Source organism: Sorex araneus, chromosome 6 (assembly GCF_027595985.1).
Source record: "Sorex araneus isolate mSorAra2 chromosome 6, mSorAra2.pri, whole genome shotgun sequence".
NCBI lineage: Eukaryota > Metazoa > Chordata > Mammalia > Eulipotyphla > Soricidae > Sorex > Sorex araneus.
In genome coordinates, this window is record NC_073307.1 from 80,512,943 (window position 1) to 80,532,017 (window position 19,075).

The 19,075-nt window shown below is 36.3% G+C and overlaps 1 protein-coding gene across 23 annotated transcripts in view; it reads left to right on the forward strand.

Moving 5' to 3' along the window:
- The window catches only part of WNK1 (WNK lysine deficient protein kinase 1), a 139,280-nt gene that overhangs the window by 80,124 nt on the left and 40,081 nt on the right, over positions 1–19,075 (forward strand). For 15 of the 23 annotated variants that reach the window (XM_055143859.1, XM_055143862.1, XM_055143864.1 and 12 more), the window contains 6 exons: positions 5,483–5,571; positions 7,556–7,775; positions 9,299–9,632; positions 10,496–10,683; positions 13,467–13,715; positions 15,822–17,060. In XM_055143859.1, coding sequence (XP_054999834.1) covers positions 5,483–5,571; positions 7,556–7,775; positions 9,299–9,632; positions 10,496–10,683; positions 13,467–13,715; positions 15,822–17,060 — 2,319 coding nt within the window. The remainder of the gene's footprint in view (positions 1–5,482; positions 5,572–7,555; positions 7,776–9,298; positions 9,633–10,495; positions 10,684–13,466; positions 13,716–15,821; positions 17,061–19,075) is intronic. The other 8 variants (XM_055143876.1, XM_004603880.2, XM_055143878.1 and 5 more) reach the window with 2 other exon arrangements.

Genomic DNA, 19,075 nt, shown 5'->3' on the forward strand with positions numbered 1-19,075 from the left:
CTTTAGTACCTACTGTCTTAATCAGGACTTAGTATTTTCAAAATACAAGGGATAGAACTTTATTCAGTTATCTTTCCATAGAAGTACAGGGAGCATTGTTAATGCTATGAAGAAAAACCTTTCCTTAATAACTAAGACTTGGGGCTTGAGTGAGAGCACAGCGGGTAGGGCGTTTGCCTTGCATGCGGCCAACCCAGGTTCGATTCCCAGCATCCCTTGTATGGTCCTCTGAGCACTGCCAGGAGTAATTCCTGAGTGCAGAGCCAGGAGTAACCCCTGAGCATCACCAGATGTGACCCAAAAGCCAAAAAAAAAAAAAACAAACTAAGATCTAAGTAGTAATTATTTGGATCTATGAGATCTTCCTGGCAAATTAAAGTGTTTAGTTTGTTATACATATTGATTAAATTTAAGGGAAAAGAGAAGAATGTGTTCTTAATGTTTCTCTATATCTGAGTTCACAGCTTTTTTTTTTTAGTGTACTTTGAGAGAATGATAGAACAGTTTAATATCACCACTTTTTAAAATTAGGTAAACAGATGAACTGCTACATTTGCTTTCAAGTAAATTTTGAAATATGACCAAGTCACACAGATTTTGCATATAAAAATGTTAAACAGTATTGTAATTTCTTTGTCCAGATTTCTTTTGACTACATCTTCCGAGTATATATTATGGTCATTCCACCTAATCTCACTTTCTTTTAAAAGAATAGTTTTAACATGACTGGAGGAAAGGGAATGTTTAAATAGGTAGATTTCTAGTATAGGCTTTCTATGTCACTTAGGCATAATGGGTGGGTGGAGCTTTTAAACAAGTTGAAAAACCCATTTTGCTTCTCAGGGGATCTGTTGCTGTTGGAGGAGAAATAGGTAGTAGTGGCAGGCCAGTTTCTTGGATCTTTAGCATGTAGTTTTGTTCAAAGAGTAGATCTGGAATAAGAGGATTATTAGCTGAGCAAAGCAAACACACTCAAATTTGAGAGTTTGGGGGGAGGCATGGCTGCTGTTAAAGAAGAATCTATACTGCTGTCTGACTTTGATGCCTGCCTTTCTTATGCTGTAGGCTAATTTAGTCTGCTAATTTGCATCATATCTATTTTCTGTCATTTTTTGTAAGTGTAAGGTCTGTTTTGCTTTTTTCTGATGGATTTTGCTAAGAAAGATTTTTGCTCAGTGCTTGTCATCGTAAATTCTCATTGCTGCTGCTGCCCTCAGAAGGATTATGTAAGTGAGGTGGGTGAGAATTTCTAGTAGATACAAATGGTACACGGTATTTATTTGGCAATATGTGTATAAAAGTATTGAAATTGTTTCCTCTAAGTTCCTTTAAAAATATTTAAAGTTTTAGAATTTACATTAAGTTTTGTTTGAGGGGGAGGGAGACTTTTTTCAGTTATGAATAGCTTAGAAAGAATCATTTATAGATAAGGTTTATGAAAGGATAGCTAAATATTCCCCTAATTGAAAAGCTTTTAAGAAACATGTGTTGAAGGTTTTTTAAGAGTTGGAAGATTTAAACCAGAGAATATGTACTATGACTTCTACTTTATAAGCAGATTAGTTGTTAAACCAGTTTAAGAAAAACTTGTGTCTAGGACCAGAGAGATAGTATAGGGGGAAGGGGCTTGCCTTTTTTGCTGCTGACCTTGGTTTACTCCCTGGCACTGTCGATGGTCCCCTAAGTACAGCCAGGAATGACTCCTGAGCACAGAACCAGAAATAAAGCCTGCTGAGTGTGACTCCAAAGCCAAAATAAGTAAAAAGAGAGAAAAACTCAGTCTATGAAATGGATGCATGTGTTTTTGTTTGTTTGTTTGTTTCTCATAGCTTAAATAGTGTTTCATCAACATTCATAACTTGGGGAGTCACAATTTTTGGTTTTTGTGTCATACCTAGCAATGCTCAGGGCATATTCCTGGCCGTGCACACAGGGATCATACCCCCTACTAACTATCTCTCCAGCCCCATCACACAGTTAATTTTTTATTTGTTTTCTACTTAAGCTTGCCCAGAAGTAACCTTTTTGTTTTGTTTAAAAGAATACCTCTGTGTAACCTCAGAGGTATCATAAATGGTTATACATTAGTTTTTCAAGAAATACATTTACAGGGCCAGAATGATAGTAGAGTGTGGGTGTACACTTGCCAGGCATGTGGCCAGCCCAAGTTTGATCACCAGCACCCCATCTGGTCCCCTGATGCCCACCACAAGTGATCCCTGAGCGCAGGGCGGCTCCAAAGTAATTTGTTTATTTTGGAGCCACATTTGGAAATATATTTGTTTAAAATACATTTAAACAAATACATTTGCTTAAAAATATACTATTGTTTAGTATTAGTAAGAAATAATAGAAAGAATATTTCTAAAACCAGGGGATTGCTGACTGAAGAAATTGAGTGAACCTTTGTACTGTCTTTTGTTGAGCACATATATAATAGGTAAGGAAAACTTTGCTTTTTAACTGATCAAAACAGGACTGAAAACAGGACTAAATCAAGGAGTAAAGAATAGAACAGGTTTTGGCTCTAAGTTATGAAAAATGTATACGCTAAGGAAGTTAAATGAGCAATTATTTCTATGCTTTACTATGTGGTACTTATACTTAAAATTAGGTGGTAGAATAATATAGACCAGTATTTTTTTAAATGTCAGTTATTAAAAATTACATTGAGTTCTCATGTCAAGAACGAAAAGCCTCTTGAGTATAATGAATATATAGAAATATGTAGGTTTTTATAGTTTTATTAAAATGTATTAATCCTCATGGACTGGAGCGATAGCACAGTGGGTAGGGTGTTTGCCTTGCACGTGGCCGACCCGGGTTCTGTTTTTCTGTCCCTCTTGGAGAGCCCGGCAAGCTACCGAGAGTATCCCGCCTGCACGGCAGAGCCTGGCAAGCTCCCCGTGGTGTATTCGATATGCCAAAAACAGTAACAAGTCTCACAATGGAGATGTTACTGTTGTGCGCTCTAACAAATTGATGAGCAACAGGATGACAGTGATACAGTGACAGTGATTAATCCTCATAAAAAGTCTTCAAAATCACTACAACAGCCACTGCAGAATCTACTTCTCTTTGCCAGCATGATCATAATCATCGGCTTTTGCAGTCCTCCTGACTTTGTTCTGTTTTGTGTTCCTTGCTCTGTTTTCTTTAGGTCTTTTTTCTCGTACAGGCTGTGTCTTGCCAGTCTGCATTTAGTTAGGTTCATTTTCTTATATAATCCAAGGGATCATAAATCATGGCAAAGCCAAGCTGCTTACCTTGCCACCACCAGAATAGGTTCTAAATCCAAACACAATTCAAATCCAATACCCAGATGATGTTATTAGCAAGTTTTTCCTGAATTTCTGTCATAGGTACTGTTGCCTTCCCATGGTGAAGAACATTGATGAGTCTTTGTTTTTGTTGAATTAGTTGGTCACAAATTTCCTGGTTTAGATTGACACTGTGCTGTGCATATCTTCAGTCGGGGAGGGAAAGCGCTATTATTTTTCAAATGCAGTTTTTTATGTTCCAAATGATTTTTCTATGGGTGATTTCAAAGTCAGTGAAGTTTTATTTTTCACTTTTACATTTTTGGGTTATTAAAAATGTATATTCCTATTTATGTAGTTATTTATGCATTTATTTATCTTGCTTCTCAAGTAATTCAGAAAACCTCTGCTAGGTATTTTGATAAATCTTGATAATCTTTTGGTTATCTTGAATTCTAGATGGTACTGACTAGTCAGTTTTTTTCAACTTATTATCAACCAAGTAGATTACAGTAAAAAACAGCCTTAAACTTTTTAATATCTTCTGCCAGACAGACAGGTTTCTGATGGTTTCATTGGCTATTTTGACACTTGCGATATATTTTCTAAGGCAGCAGTGTCATCTGAATATGTATATAGTTGGTATTTCTTTTTCTTTTTTTTCTTTTTCGGGGGTTTGGGTAGGTGGATTGGGATGGGGAACCCAGCCTAGAGGCCACTCCCATAGATTCTTGGCCAGATGGGCCCGTTAGTGTTTGGACCTGAGGATTTTGTGCTGCTCAGCACTGTGGTACTCGGGGGCCTCCAGAGGCATACCCAGTGATGATCAGGGAACATATGTTAAGAGACTGAACCACATGCTGTGCATATTATTTCCTGGTCCGGTAGCATAAACTTTTCTTTTCCTAATTTTGACTGTCAATTGACAAAGGATGACTAAGTAAATACAAGGTGTTGATAATGATGCACTATCACTGGTTTTACTATCATGACATCACATTTGTTTAACTAGTACTTACTTAGAGATAGGAATCCTTTTATAATTGATTTTAGGCTACACTTAGCTGTTCTCAGGGTTTCCTTCTGGCACTGTGATCATGGGTCACTCCTGGCAGTGCGTAGGGAACCAAATATGCTGGGGATTAAATCCGGTTTGGTTGCATACAAGGCAAGCACCTCACTCTCTTTTTCTGTCTCTTTTTGAGTTCACAAAGTTCAACTTAATAATTTATCAGTATCATCACTTCATTTCAGTTCATATGATTAGTTTGAAGAGGGTGGGAGGGATTGGAGAGATACAGTACAACTGGCAGGCTGCTTGTCTTGCACACAGCTTACCTGGGTTGGATCCCCAGCAGCACATACGATTTCTCAAGCCAATCAGAAGTGATCCCAGAGCTGTAGTAAGCCCTGAGCACAGCAGGTGTTGTTGTCCCCATCCCTCCCACCACCAAAAAAAAAGAGTAAAAATAATTGTTTTTCTCCATACCTCATAGATAGTTGAATTTTGTGTATTCCACATATGGTTGAAAGTTTTATTTGTAAAGAATTTACATCCTCTGAAGATTGTAAAATTGTTCTGTTATTTGGTACTACATGTAATAATCCTTTTTTAAAAAAATTAGAATGCCTGTCTTCATGTAGATCTGCTGTATCATTTTTTCCTCTCATGTTTCATATGTACAAGACAATTTACTCTTCAGTTGTCATGCGAAGCCAAGTTAAAATCCTTAACTTCTTCTAAACTTGTTGAGTTCTGTTAGAGTATAGTAATAATATAATACCTTCCAAACTGAGCATGTGAATTCATGCCCACGCATGGGTTCACTGTCCAAAATAGTTTAATGCTGTGTTGATTCGGGTAGGAAACAAGGCTGAACTAAGGATTGTCTAACCAATTAGAAGTTTGGCCTTCTTTTTAGCCAATAACTTTACCCAAAACACAGCAGAAGATGCTGGCAACAGCTTAAAAAATTCCCTAATCTCATATAAAGACCTTGAAAGTCAGTGCCTCCCAACTGCTAAACTGTTCTTATTAATTTCTTGTGGATGCTAAATTGCCACTACCCAGCTGCGAACCTGCATGGACCAGCTCCTACAGGCACATCAAAAAAAAGTGAGCATGGCAAGAAGGCAAACTAAGTAGAACCTTGAGAGTTTTTTAAAAATCCAAAAGTAAGACTCTGCCCACCTTAACGTGTTTCACATTTTATGATTTTCAGGGAGTGAAACCAGCCAGTTTTGACAAAGTAGCAATTCCTGAAGTGAAGGAAATTATTGAAGGATGCATCCGACAAAACAAAGATGAAAGGTAAGTTGCATCTTTTGACTTTGATACTGATTGCTTAAGAATGATGTGGTCAGAATATAGCATTAGTCTAAGACATTGTTTTTAAACCTTTTCCCGACAGTTGCTCTTTCCAACCTTGTTCCCTTCTTATGATCTCTGTCCCCTATAGTTGACCCCCTAGTCTTGTGCTGTGCCTCTGCACAAACCCCTGCTCCCCACATGATTTTAAACTGCACAAACTTAGAAGGGGGGGGGGTCCCAGGAGTCCCTTTTATTACTTGGATATAAATAAAGGGCTAGCGTAGCATCACATTCTTAGACTCTTAGCTGAACTGCCAACCCACTTGGCCAAGAATTACTGTGGGTTCCCAAACATCCTGGGTACCACTTGGGAATCACTCCCTTAATTAATTATTCCAATTTCATATTCTAGAATGTTACAAAATATGATTTACTAGTTGAACTAAACCAAACTATGCCAAATATGCCTATTATACTTAATGAAAAAAATCAAGTCATGTCATTTAAAACTCAGTAAGGTTTATTTTAGCCATAAATATATGTTCCTAAGTCCTTATCCATTGACTTTTAAAAGTGAAATAGAATCTTGGTTCTTCATGTCCTGATAATGCTGTTGTTATGCCAAAATTGAAGAAGAGCAAAACATCAAAATCCCTTTTGAGTTAAAAGGGCGGGCTTTGCCCAGAGGTTAGGAGGAGACCTGTCTTAGTCATTTGTACTAACAGACGACTTTTCTCAGAGGAGTGGTTAGTATCTGGTTTGTCATATAGCTGATTCATCACCCGTTAGGCATGGAAAAGATCCAGTGTCTGGTTTTGAAAAATAATATACCTTCACCAACTCATCCCCCCCGTGTACACACTATCCAAAAAAAAAAAATATGTACCAGCCAGCACAAATTTGAGTAGTAAGATTATAATCTACCACTTAAAGCATGAACAGTCGGTTATATCTCCCAAATTAAAGAATTTCCTATCTTCACTTTTCCAGTCTCGTGCCCTTTTCAAAGCTTTGTTATTTGGAAGAGCTTAATGTTAAAATCTTCAAGTCTTTACAGTAGAAATTTAGGTTGGATTTCTATTTTTATATACAGATAGGAGATTCCTTTATCTCTAAGAATTGATTTTACTAAAATCAGGGATATTTGCTTCTAGTTTTAGAACATACTCTGTTTCTTTTCTGGATGGGACAGTTTACCAGATTACTGGCATTTCATATTTTGAAACCATATACTTAAAGAAGAATCCATGTGTTTGATTCCATGATCAGACTTCTGCTTGCATAATATGCAAATTATTTAAAAGGAGTTGAGAGAATTTAGGCAAGCAAATAAAAATTGTTGTAGTTGATGGTAATATGCTAGAAGCCAAGAAATTATTTTTTGAATTTTGACTTTTATGGATATAAGCAAGATTTTTAATCTCAATGAGCCTCAGCTTCCCAGGAATCAAGAAATGATATCTCATTGAATGCTGATCAAATATCAGATTAGATCATAACTGTGGGAATTCTCTGTTCTTTTTGGGGACATACCCAGAAGTGCTCAGGGCTTACTCATGGCTCCTGTGCTCAGGGGTCACTTTTGGTGTGCTTGAGGAACCATAGGGGGTGCCTGGCAGGGTTCAGATCTGAGTCTGCCACATGCAAGACCCTACCCACTATATTATCATTTCGGTCTCAGTATTTATGCATTTTTTAACTATTGTATTTTATATATCACTATTCTTAGTACACTGTTAACTGATGAAATTATATCATTAGATTATTTTAAAGTTCACTTTCAGCTCTTAATACAGATTGTTATATTTACTTGGGAATAAAGGTCAGCAATTACTCAAATTAATCAATGTTTAAATGAGTTACAAAATTTTTTTGTTTTTTTTCACAGTTCTTTTTTATTTTTCCAAATAATAGCAGTAATCAACTACACATGATTTTTTTTTTAATCTAATGGTGTTTTGTTTCTTTTTCCTCTCTTTTGAAGATACTCTATCAAAGACCTTTTGAACCATGCCTTCTTCCAGGAGGAAACGGGGGTACGGGTAGAACTAGCAGAAGAAGATGATGGAGAAAAAATAGCCATTAAATTATGGTTGCGTATTGAAGATATTAAGAAATTGAAGGGAAAATACAAAGACAATGAAGCTATTGAGTTTTCCTTTGACTTGGAAAGAGATGTACCAGAAGATGTTGCTCAGGAAATGGTAAAGACTAAGCAGCGATTTAAAGTTGATATAGATTTTATATCCACTGATGATATTGGGCAAAAAGAAAATGCAGTTTATGAAGTATTGTATATTGCATATTCCAGTGATTTGAAATTGTGACACTTTTTTTTTTTTTTCAGTGCAGGGGGACAGGGAGGGGGCACACCTGGCTGTACTCAGGGTTTATTCTTTGCTTTGCATTTAGGGATTAGCCCTTGTGAGCTCAGGGCACCATATAGGGTGCTGAACCTAGGACAGCAGTGTGCAATGCAAGCACCTTACATATTATACTGTCTCTCTGACCCCAAAATCGTGACAGTTTTTTTTAAGAAAATACGTGTTTACCTTTAGGTGTGGCTGGATGAGATAGAAAGGGAGAGACTTAGAATGCGTTATGAAAGTTTATAGGTTGAGTCACTTTTAGATTAAGCCTCTTTAATTGGAATGATAAGGTAGGATTTCTAAATATTGCTATATTAGGTTTCGATCAGTCATCTGGATAAGTACTATAACTTTTGGTTATACATTTTCTCTTCAAAGGGAGTTTTCAAGATAAATTACCGGTAGACAACCTCAGTGAGTCTACTTTGAACTTAGTCTAGGTCACTTGTGAGAAAAGAAACCACTAATTTTAGGTTTTGCACAGAACCTAAAATAATGATTATACAAAAATATCCAGAGGGTATCTTTCCGAAATTTTATAAAATGATTTTATAGCTGCTGCCTCTGAGAAGCTAGGTATAAGATACTTTTTGTTGCCACACCAAGTTCCACACAGTTCAGGGATCGATCCTCGTGGACTTAACGGACTGTATGTAGTGCTGGAGATCAAACCCTGCTTATCTGTATGCAAAACAAGCACTCTACTAGAGCCCAGGTCAGCCATGTGCAAGGCAAGTGCCTTACCTTCTTTACTTTCTTTAGCTCCTTTGAAGGCTTCTTTTTATCTTCATGTATTTACCACAGTTTACCAATGGAAAAAAGGTAAAAGCAAAACATGTTAAAATTAATGGATGTAGACCAGAGAGATAGTACAGCAGGCACAGTGCTTGCCTTGCATATGGCTAACTCAGGTTCAGTCGCCAACATCCCATATCACCAGCAGAATTAAGCCCTGTGTATTACCAGGTGTGGTCCCAAAACCCAAAGGAAATAAATGATGGTCACATGTGAGCGAGAAATAGATTAAATAGAATAGAATGAATTTACTTGTTTTAAGAACTTTGGTTTCAGATTTCTCATTGCTTTTTTTTTGTTGTTGTAAAGAGGAAGTGTATGCTCACCCCAAGTACCCACCAAAATTATAGCACCCACCCTATGAGTGTCTTCAGAAATGGTGGGAAAATGCATAATACAGATCTGTAATTGTATAGCAGAGAGAACATTTTTTTCTTAACTTTTCTCTACAAAAGTACCTTTGTGTGTGTGTGTGTGTGTGTGTGTGTGTGTGTGTGTGTGTGTGTGTGTGTGTGTGTGTGTGTGTGTTTCTGCTTCTTAATAAATTCTCTTTTATCCTGTAGGTGGAATCTGGGTATGTTTGTGAAGGTGATCACAAGACTATGGCAAAAGCCATCAAAGATAGAGTGTCATTAATTAAGAGGAAACGAGAACAGCGCCAGTTGGTGCGAGAGGAGCAAGAGAAAAGAAAGCAGGAAGAAAGCAGTCTCAAACAGCAGGTAGAACAACAAGCAAGTACTTCTCAGGCTGGAATCAAACAGGTCCCTTCTGTTGGCACCGGGATACCTACTGCCTCCACCACTTCTGCTTCAGTTTCTACACAAGTAGAACCCGAAGAACCTGAAGCAGATCAGCATCAACAACTGCAGTACCAACAACCTAGTATATCTATATTATGTGAGTATTTTTGAAAAGTGGATGATTATGCCACTTATATTTCTAATTAATTTTTATCTTAGCATTTTATACTGACATTTTGGTTTTGAATTATTCAAAATATCAGAAATTTAAACTGGTATTCATTTGCCTTTTCTTTCTCTTTTCATATTCCTGACTTAATAGAAGGATGAGACAGTATGAACTCTGATTAAAGAATAGTTTTAAAGTATTAAAGAATAGCTTTGTAGATTTCAGTTTCTTAGAGGTTCCAATTTGTAAATTTCTCCTCATAATTTTTTAAAATAAATATACAGGGGCTGGAGCGATAGCACAGCGGGTAGGGCGTTTGCCCTGCATGCGGCTGACCTGGGTTTGAATCCCAGCATTCCATATGGTCCCCTGAGCACCGCCAGGGGTAATTCCTGAGTGTAGAACCAGGAGTAACCCCTGTGCATCACCGGGTGTGACCCAAAAAGCAAAAAATAAATAAATAAAATAAAATAAATATACAGTAATGCAAAATAACATTTTGTTTAGTTATTGACTAAATAATAACATAATAGACTAAAAATCACTAAAATTGTATTAAACTTGAGGCAGACTAACAACATCGCATTTTATTTCCCTTATTTTTCAGATAAAATTTTGTGATAGCCAGGGACTTTTTTTTTAATTAAAATTTTTTGTATGGATCATTCATTTAGCTTAGAAATTTACTTGTAAATAACTAGCATTAATCTTTTATTTAGTTCAGATCTCTGCAGAGGAAAAAAAAAATAAAACCCTTAAGACACAGGTTGTGGTCGGAAAATGTGGACTTTCTTTTTTGTGATTTGTCTCTTTTTCTTTCTTTGTTTTTTTTTTTGCATTTTCTCCTGCAGCTGATGGGACAATTGACAGTGGTCAGGGATCGTCTGTTTTTACAGAATCTCGAGTGAGCAGCCAACAGACAATTTCTTACGGATCACAACATGAACAGGCACATTCTACTGGCACAATCCCAGGACATACAGCTTCTGTTGTCCAAGCACAATCTCAGCCCCATGGGGTATATCCATCCTCAAGTATGGTAAGTAAATACTTGAGAGAAAGCTATAATCAGAGCCAATAGCTAATTAGTTCTTTATACCACCCAAGTAATAGCATGAGCCTGCAGTTTTTGTTGTTTTTGTTTCAAGGTGCATTTCTAAAGGAAGTAGGTTTATTATAGAATATTTAGGAGTAGTTCAAGCTGAATAGGATGTAAAGTTAATGTCAGCAAAGTAGCTCAATTTCTCATGAAACAATTATGTAAAAAGTTATATTAGTGTATTTGATTACAGATTAATTTCTCTCTAGTACTTAAGAATTAAAATTTTTCAAAGTAGCTTAAGTTGGAGATTTAAACATTTTGGGTATGGGGACAAGGGAAGTTTTTAGAAGCATACTCATTAAAAGAATTACTAAGCATTTTCTGTAAGATCTTTTTTATTGTATAAAACACAGGTAAGATGTTCAAGTCGTTATAGAATGCTGCATGTGAGTTCTTTAGAGTGAAGGAATCCTGTATTTGTATGACCATTTAATTTAGTGCTTGTGTTTAATCATCAGTTGCTCTGCGTGTTCCTGCCTTACAGTCTGTTGGACACAAGTTCCTTCCCCAGTATATGTTCATTTGCTTTCCCCCTTTATTTGGTATCTGTTTTGTTACTGACTTATTTTTAGAATCAACTTAGGAAGATTATTTCCTGAAATGCATATATGCACACACACTCACACACACACACACACACACACACACACACACACACACATTCTCTCTCTCTCTGTCTCTCATTATTACCACATATTTTACATTAGTCATTCTTCTCATCTGAAGAATGAAGTAGATCACCAAATAAAACCTATTCCTTCTGGTTCTATTTCCTACATCACATAGGGACCCCAAGTACAGCCAGGTATGGCCCCCAAACCAAATGAACAAAAAGCCATTATTGGGGGCTGGAGTGATAGCACAGTGGGTAGGGCGTTTGCCTTGCACGCGGCCGACCCGGGTTCTAATCCCAGCATCCCATATGGTCCCCTGAGCACCGCCAGGGGTAATTCCTGAGTGAAGAGCCAGGAGTAACCCCTGTGCATCACCGGGTGTGACCCAAAAACCAAAAAAAAAAAAAAAAAGCCATTATTGACCCTCTGGATTCTTCAGGGAGAAATAAAATACATCATCTGCTTCAGAAAGGAATTGAGCCATGCATTTATTTTTGATGATGTGTTTAGACAGACAAGTTGTTTCCTCTTTCTCAGAAACTTTTAACATAAATTTTGTGGAATGCCCGTTCTTCATTAAACAAAAATCTTTTTCTGTTAGAAAGTACTTCTGCTTGCTCTGGTCTTTTATCCTACATCTTGGATTAAAAGAAGTTATTGCTTCATTAGTTCATTCATCAGTCCTGCTTTGGCTAGGTCTCAAGATGAATGGCCATATTAAAACAGAGAAAGCTATTAATGTTCTTAAGTTTAGTAGTCTACATATTTTAACCTTTAAAATAGGCAGGGTAGAAAATTTAATGATGGCTATATAAATTATATATTTTTATTTTGACAACTATTGTCAATATTTATTGTTTCTACTCCTGATTAATTTATTTCTGACTATATTATAGCTAGGTTTTTTATTAAAGCATTTTAATCTCTTAACTTCATCACAGGATTCTGAACATTGGATCTCTTAGGAAAAGAAAAGAGATGATCATGTATGAACATTATAAGTATTAAACCACATAGTTATGCTTGTTGATGCTCTAAATGCATACTGTATTCTTTTTTATGACAATATTCTCTGGAGTTATGAAGAATTATTAAATATTAAAGTTATTTTTAGTTTTATGCTTAATATAGAAATAAATTGACTGGTTTACAATAATTTCAGTTATGAGTAGAATTAGAATAAATGAGAAAGTGGAGAAAAATCTAGAACTAGGGATGAAGCTATACAATCGAGGTGACATTTATGTACTGGCTGCTGGTAAGCCATAAACTTGACTCAAAAGCATTCTATACAGCTAATTTTGGAAAAGAAAATTTATAATTAGTTACACAGTTCTCAATATCTAAGAGGAATTAAGTTGCCCAAGACAACTTAAAGATATACTTCTGTGTTGCTACGATAAAATCTTGAAAATTCCTCAAAGTTCATCTAAATTCAGTATCTGATAGGCCGGGGTTGGGGGGTTGGGAGTGGGGGAACAACTTTGTTATTTATTCATTGAGTACTTTAATAGAAGTACAGAATGTTAACTGTTCCTCATTGAATCATTTCTAGAAAGCAAATGTTTTACCATGAAGAAAATTGCCTTTATCATTACAAATAGATAAATGTAATAGATCACTGTGAGCCATCAACTTTTATATTAGTTGATACCTTCTAAAATAGAATAGGCAGGCTTTTTCCAAATGAGGTTTTCACATCTGCAAAGTATTACAGTTCTAACATCTTTTGCATCTTACTTACAACGTGCATTTAACTAATAAAATTAATTCTTGTTTAATCATTTCCCCCTCTCTTTCTAGTATAGTTGGTCATTCTTATTCATACATTATAACAATTGATGTTACTTCAAAATATTTAGGAAGATAATTATTATCATGCTCATTCATGTTTAAAAAAAAAATACCTGTGATTAACCTACCAGGTAGATAGTTCTGATGCTTATGGAGTTACATCTTTCCTCAAAAAAAAAAAAATTGGCTATGTGGAGTTGGGGGAGAATGGAACATTTCTTTATATCAACTATGCATTATTATCATTGTACATTTGGTTATTTTGTTTTCAAAGTACCGTGTTTTTCATGTATGTGTTTGTTTTCTGTTTAGCCTCGTCGTGGCCGTAGCATGTCGGTTTGTGTTCCCCATCTTTCTGCTGTTCCCTCTCTGTCCCGCATCTCTCCCAGTGCTCCTTCCACCCCACTACCAGTGCTGTCTGCACCTCTTTCTCCTTCCCTCCTTCGGACTGCCCCTGAGGAAACTTTTGCCGAAAAGCTTTCTAAAGCATTGGAGAGTGTCCTGCCTATGCACTCTGCCTCTCAGCGCAAGTACCGACGCTCCAGCCTGCCTTCCCTCTTTGTCAGTACTGTATGTAACCATAAACTTCCTGCAAATGAAAATGTTACCAATGAATACATCCAGGCATCAAGAATGCAAGTAAAAATTTAAAAAAACAGGGCTTAAAGTTTCCTATAGGAATCCTTTTTTGTTATATATCTTTAAATGGGGAAAAAGCAAGGAAATAACGAGAGAAAATACTTATATCATCCTTGGCATATTGCAGCATATAAAAATGCAATAAAAGGTTTTCAAATTTTTTATAAATTAAATTTTTAATACAAAAGCTTTCATATATTTTCCCTTACCAATATTTATTTTTTTTCTTCTTTTCCCTTACCAATATTTATAACTTTTGCATTTCCAAATTATAGTAAAGAATATATATATTTAAACTTTAAACTTATTATTACATAGCCTTAAAGCAAAATTTCTCTATACCAGACATACCTAAATATGTTTTATATAAAGAAATATTAAAGAATCTGAGTAGTCCCCTCCTTCTTCCTCCCCCACCACCTGCATTTGTTTTTTTTCCGGACTCCAGCCAGTGAAGAATAATTAAAGAGTGAAGGTTAGTTTTAATCCACTAATTATCTAAGGTCTGGAGAGAGAGCTCAACAAGTTGAAGTGCATGCTTTGTATTAGCAGGCTTGGGTTCATTCCCTGGCATCACAAGCACTGAGCCAGGAGTAATTCCCTGAGAACTACTGGGTGTGTCCCTCAGCCCCTTCCCCCACCACCACTACCACCAAAATTATCTAAAATAACATATCAGTAAACTGAATGTTCCTTCATGGAAGTTGTTTTGTTTTTCCTTTCTGAGATTGAAAAAAGTGGTCTTAACTCTAAAGAATATATTAGACACATGTAAATACATCATTCTTTCAGGCCACTTTCTTGTCTATAAGAGATCTACCTGTTAAAGTTATATAAACACTTCAAGTCCTTGCTGCTGCTTTTCTAGATAGTGAACATATAATTAATAATCTAATTGTTATTCCATTTTCAGATTTCTATTTAGAAGAATTATTATGTAGCTCTTAGCATAGTATGTGGTTTGGGGATGCTCCTTAGGTATTAAATGGACATTTGGATTCAAAACTGAAACCCTCTTTTATTTGGGAAGAAGTCTCAGCCAAACTATTTTGCCAAATTAAAAAATCTTCTGTTTGAATGACTAAAAACTTAATCTCTTTCAAGAGTCTGAAAATGAATTATTATAACATACTTTTGATAAACTAGGATTCTAAGCTTAGTCTTAAATGTAGAACTGCTTTTGTGAACAGAAAATGATACTGAATCAAGTTGGTTGTTGGTCCAGGTTGAGGACTCAAAGGGCTGGGGCACATTCTTTGCTTGCAGAGGCCCCAGGTTTGATCTGCAGGATTTCATTATTCTGTAGCACTCTGGGAGTGCTGAAACAGCCCTGGTTGTGAACCCAACAAAAACCAAAAAGTGAGGTTGATAATGTATATTACATTTTCATTTGATGTGAACACGATTAATCAGTCCTTAACATGGATATTTAAAAAAATCATTGGGCATTCAGTGATTTGACATCTGTAATATGCTTCGTGTAGTAAAATTGCGTCTAGTTGGAGAAAGGGATTATTGCTACTTGTATAGTTTTTTATTCATCAAAAATCTCATTTCTGTTCAGAAGCCATACCATTAGTTGATAAAACAGTATTGAGGCTTCTGTTACAGTGGCACACTGTATAATAATATAAAAGATAGGAAGACTTTTATCATAAAATTTATTTGACTTACTGCCTTTAATTATATTCTTTTACTCTTTTCCCACTGATGTAATTTGCGTTTTCTTGAGACAGTTTTAAATACAAACAAAATACTAAATACAAAAGCTAAATTCTATTTCATTGAGAAAAGTTATGGAAAAGCAGCTCCTACCTAAAAGCAGAGTCTCAAAGAATTTATTCACCCTGGATGTATTTAATGGATTTTTATTATATCCATAATTTCCAAAAGCATTGTTATTTCTTTATTAATTATAAACTTGGTGTAACCATTTCATAAGGTTACACAGAACTACCCAGTTGTGCATGTCTAATGTAATTTCACATATGAATGTATGAATTACTTGTCTTATTCATGTTGATACAGCCTCAGTCCATGGCGCATCCGTGTGGGGGGACCCCAACATACCCAGAATCACAGATATTTTTCCCAACTATTCATGAACGTCCAGTTTCCTTTTCACCACCTCCCACCTGCCCACCGAAGGTGGCCATTTCCCAGCGACGTAAGAGCACCTCCTACCTGGAAGCCCAAACCCGACACTTCCAACCCCTGCTGAGGACTGTTGGCCAAAATCATCTTCCACCTGGTGGCAACCCAACTACCTGGACACCAGAGGCAGTAGTTATGTTGGGTACTACAGCCAGTAAAATAACTGGAGAGCCATGTGAGATACAGGTTCAGCCTATGTTTGAACCAACTCAAGTTTACAGTGACTATAGACCTGGACTAGTACTTCCAGAAGAAGCTCACTATTTTATTCCTCAGGAAGCAGTATATCTAGCTGGGGTACATTACCAGGCCAAAATGGCAGAACAGTATGAGGGTATTCCCTACAACTCACCAGTACTGTCAAGTCCTATGAAACAGACACCTGAACAGAAGCCAGTCCAAGGGGGCCCTACCTCAAGTTCTGTCTTTGAATTTCCATCTCAACAGGCTTTCCTGATAGGACACCTTCAGAATTTAAGATTAGATTCTGGATTGAATTCAGGATCTCCCCTGTCTAGTATTTCTGCACCTATCAGTACTGATGCTACACGTTTGAAATTTCACCCTGTCTTTGTTCCTCATTCTGCACCTGCTGTGTTAACTCATAACAATGAGAGCAGAAGCAATTGTGTTTTTGAGTTTCATGTTCACACACCAAGCTCCTCTTCAGGAGAAGGAGGAGGAGTTTTACCTCAGCGTGTTTACAGAAGTCAACAGGTTACAGTGGATTTGAATCAGGAAGAACCATCTCCTCAATCAGTTGGATTACATGGCCGCCTGCAGCCTGTGACTGAAGAACATCATAATTACATTGCCCCAGAGTTGACCGTTTCTGTGGTAGAATCTGTCGGACAGAACTGGCCAATAGGAAGCCCAGAATATTCCAGTGATTCCTCACAAATTACTTCTTCAGACCCCAGTGATTTTCAATCACCTCCCCCTACTGGGGGAGCAGCTGCACCTTTTGGCTCTGACGTCTCATTACCCTTTATCCGTCTGCCTCAGACAGTGTTACAAGAATCCCCACTTTTCTTCTGTTTCCCCCAAGGAACCACATCTCAGCAGGTCTTATCTGCCTCATTTTCTTCAGGAGGATCTACACTCCATCCACAGGTTATAGGAAAACTTCCACAATTCTTTTAAACTACCCTACAATGTACCACTACATTTAAGTTTTTTATCTCTCCTTTCCATTAAAGAAGAATATTTAATTTTTTAGTAGAGCTTTCGTATTGGGGATTTATAAGCTGTTTGTATTTAAGAACAAAGTATGAAAGGGCCTAATTTGTTTTTAACATGTACAAATTCTAGGAAAAGAGAACACAAACCTAAAATTTTAATTACTCATCATTACCAATTTCTTCTGTATGTTTGTAGCATATTTCCTTCTAGTTGTGAAAATGCCAGTGCCTATCATTTGAAGTTGAATCAGCATTATATATTTACAAATATTAACGTGAAGTGTTTCTTTCTCTCCAGAAGCAAATACAGCTAGCTGAAAAAATGAAGAGTAATGTTTTTCCCTGTTATCAGAAATAGGAAGTACTTTTTTTTTTTTGTAAGTTGTGTTAGCAATACATAGAATTGGGCCTGGGGAAATAGTTAAAAGGGCTGGAGCACACCAGATTTAATCCCTGACATATATGGTCCCTTGAGCATTGCTGAGTGGAGCTCTGGTCACCCCAGTATTGCTGAGGCCTAGAATATAGTAGTCCAGCCCACACAGCCAGGCTAACACTATTGAGAAGGCCCACAGGATCCCTAAATACTGTGTACAAAGAATACAGAGTTTTTGTTGGTGTGAAAAATCTGAAGAGAAAGGAAACATTTTACAAATTAGCCTCAGCAAATAAAAATGTCTTTTAAAATGGCATCAGTCAAATAAGACATTATGTAGTCTATCTAAACAAAATTTTAATCCATAAAATTGAGTCTTAATTTTTAACAATGAAGTTAGGACCTAGTGGAAGAGATGGGTTTTTGTTGTTCTTTTTAAGAATTTAAGAATTCTTTTAAAAATTTGTGGTACATGCTTAAAGATTTTATAAGTTGCAAGCTAAGGATTATTAGAAAGCTCCGATCTTAGTCTTTTCCTCAGCAAATTAAGATTTTGCTGTTTGTATATATGAATATACACCCTATCTTGGAATAAAACCAAGTTGTGAACATACTAGAAATCAAGAAGTGGAGTTATCCTATTTTATATTTGACATATTTTACCAAATATATGAATGCTACAGAATATCTGTATTAGACTATGCAATTACATTTTTAAGGTATCAGTTTTGAGTTTATAAATATTCCCCTCTTCTGTAAAGTACGTTATGTTCATCCTACTTTCTTCTTGTATTCTTATCCCTATTGGGACATAAACAATCCTGAAAATGAACCTCAAGTATTACTTCATGTGGTACTAAAAAGCAAAGAAATTAGAAATTATCCTGCATGGGCATAGACTATACTTATATTTTTATTACCACTTATTATAAATCTTAATTTCCTGCCAGGAATTCTCTGTCAAGCTTTCCAGAGTAAAATTTCAGGCTATCAGATAGCTTACAGACATATTACAGAAAGAATAAATACTTTGCATGGTTACAACATAATGGAATGTGATCGCATATCCAAGTATGCAGCACAGAAGTCATCTCTAAACTGAAATTAAACAGCAAAGGTGGTAGCCTTTTTATTTCCATAACTTACCTATTTAAAGTTTGCATTTATTTCTCACTTTTTAAGTTTATTATAACTTGGATATCATGATATTAAAATACTCTTAAGTCAGGTATTTTTCAAATTGAACCCTATCGACATTTTGGGTTGGAAAATTTGTTGTAGATGGCTGTTCTGTGCATTGTAGGATGTTTAGCAGCATCCTGGGCCTCTACTCACTAGATGTCAGTAGCAACCACATCCCCCACATCAGTGTGGGATGGAATTCAAGGCTATAAAATCCCCTGATTAATGCCTAGTGCTTTAGATATTTGGCAGTTGATTCTAACAGGTTTTTGTACACATTTGATAATTGCCATGATCCTTCTGAAAGTAGCAAAAGAAACCAAGTTGGCATCACTGCATACCTACATTTCTTTAACTGTTCAGATAAAGTTTGTTCATAGCACTGTTTT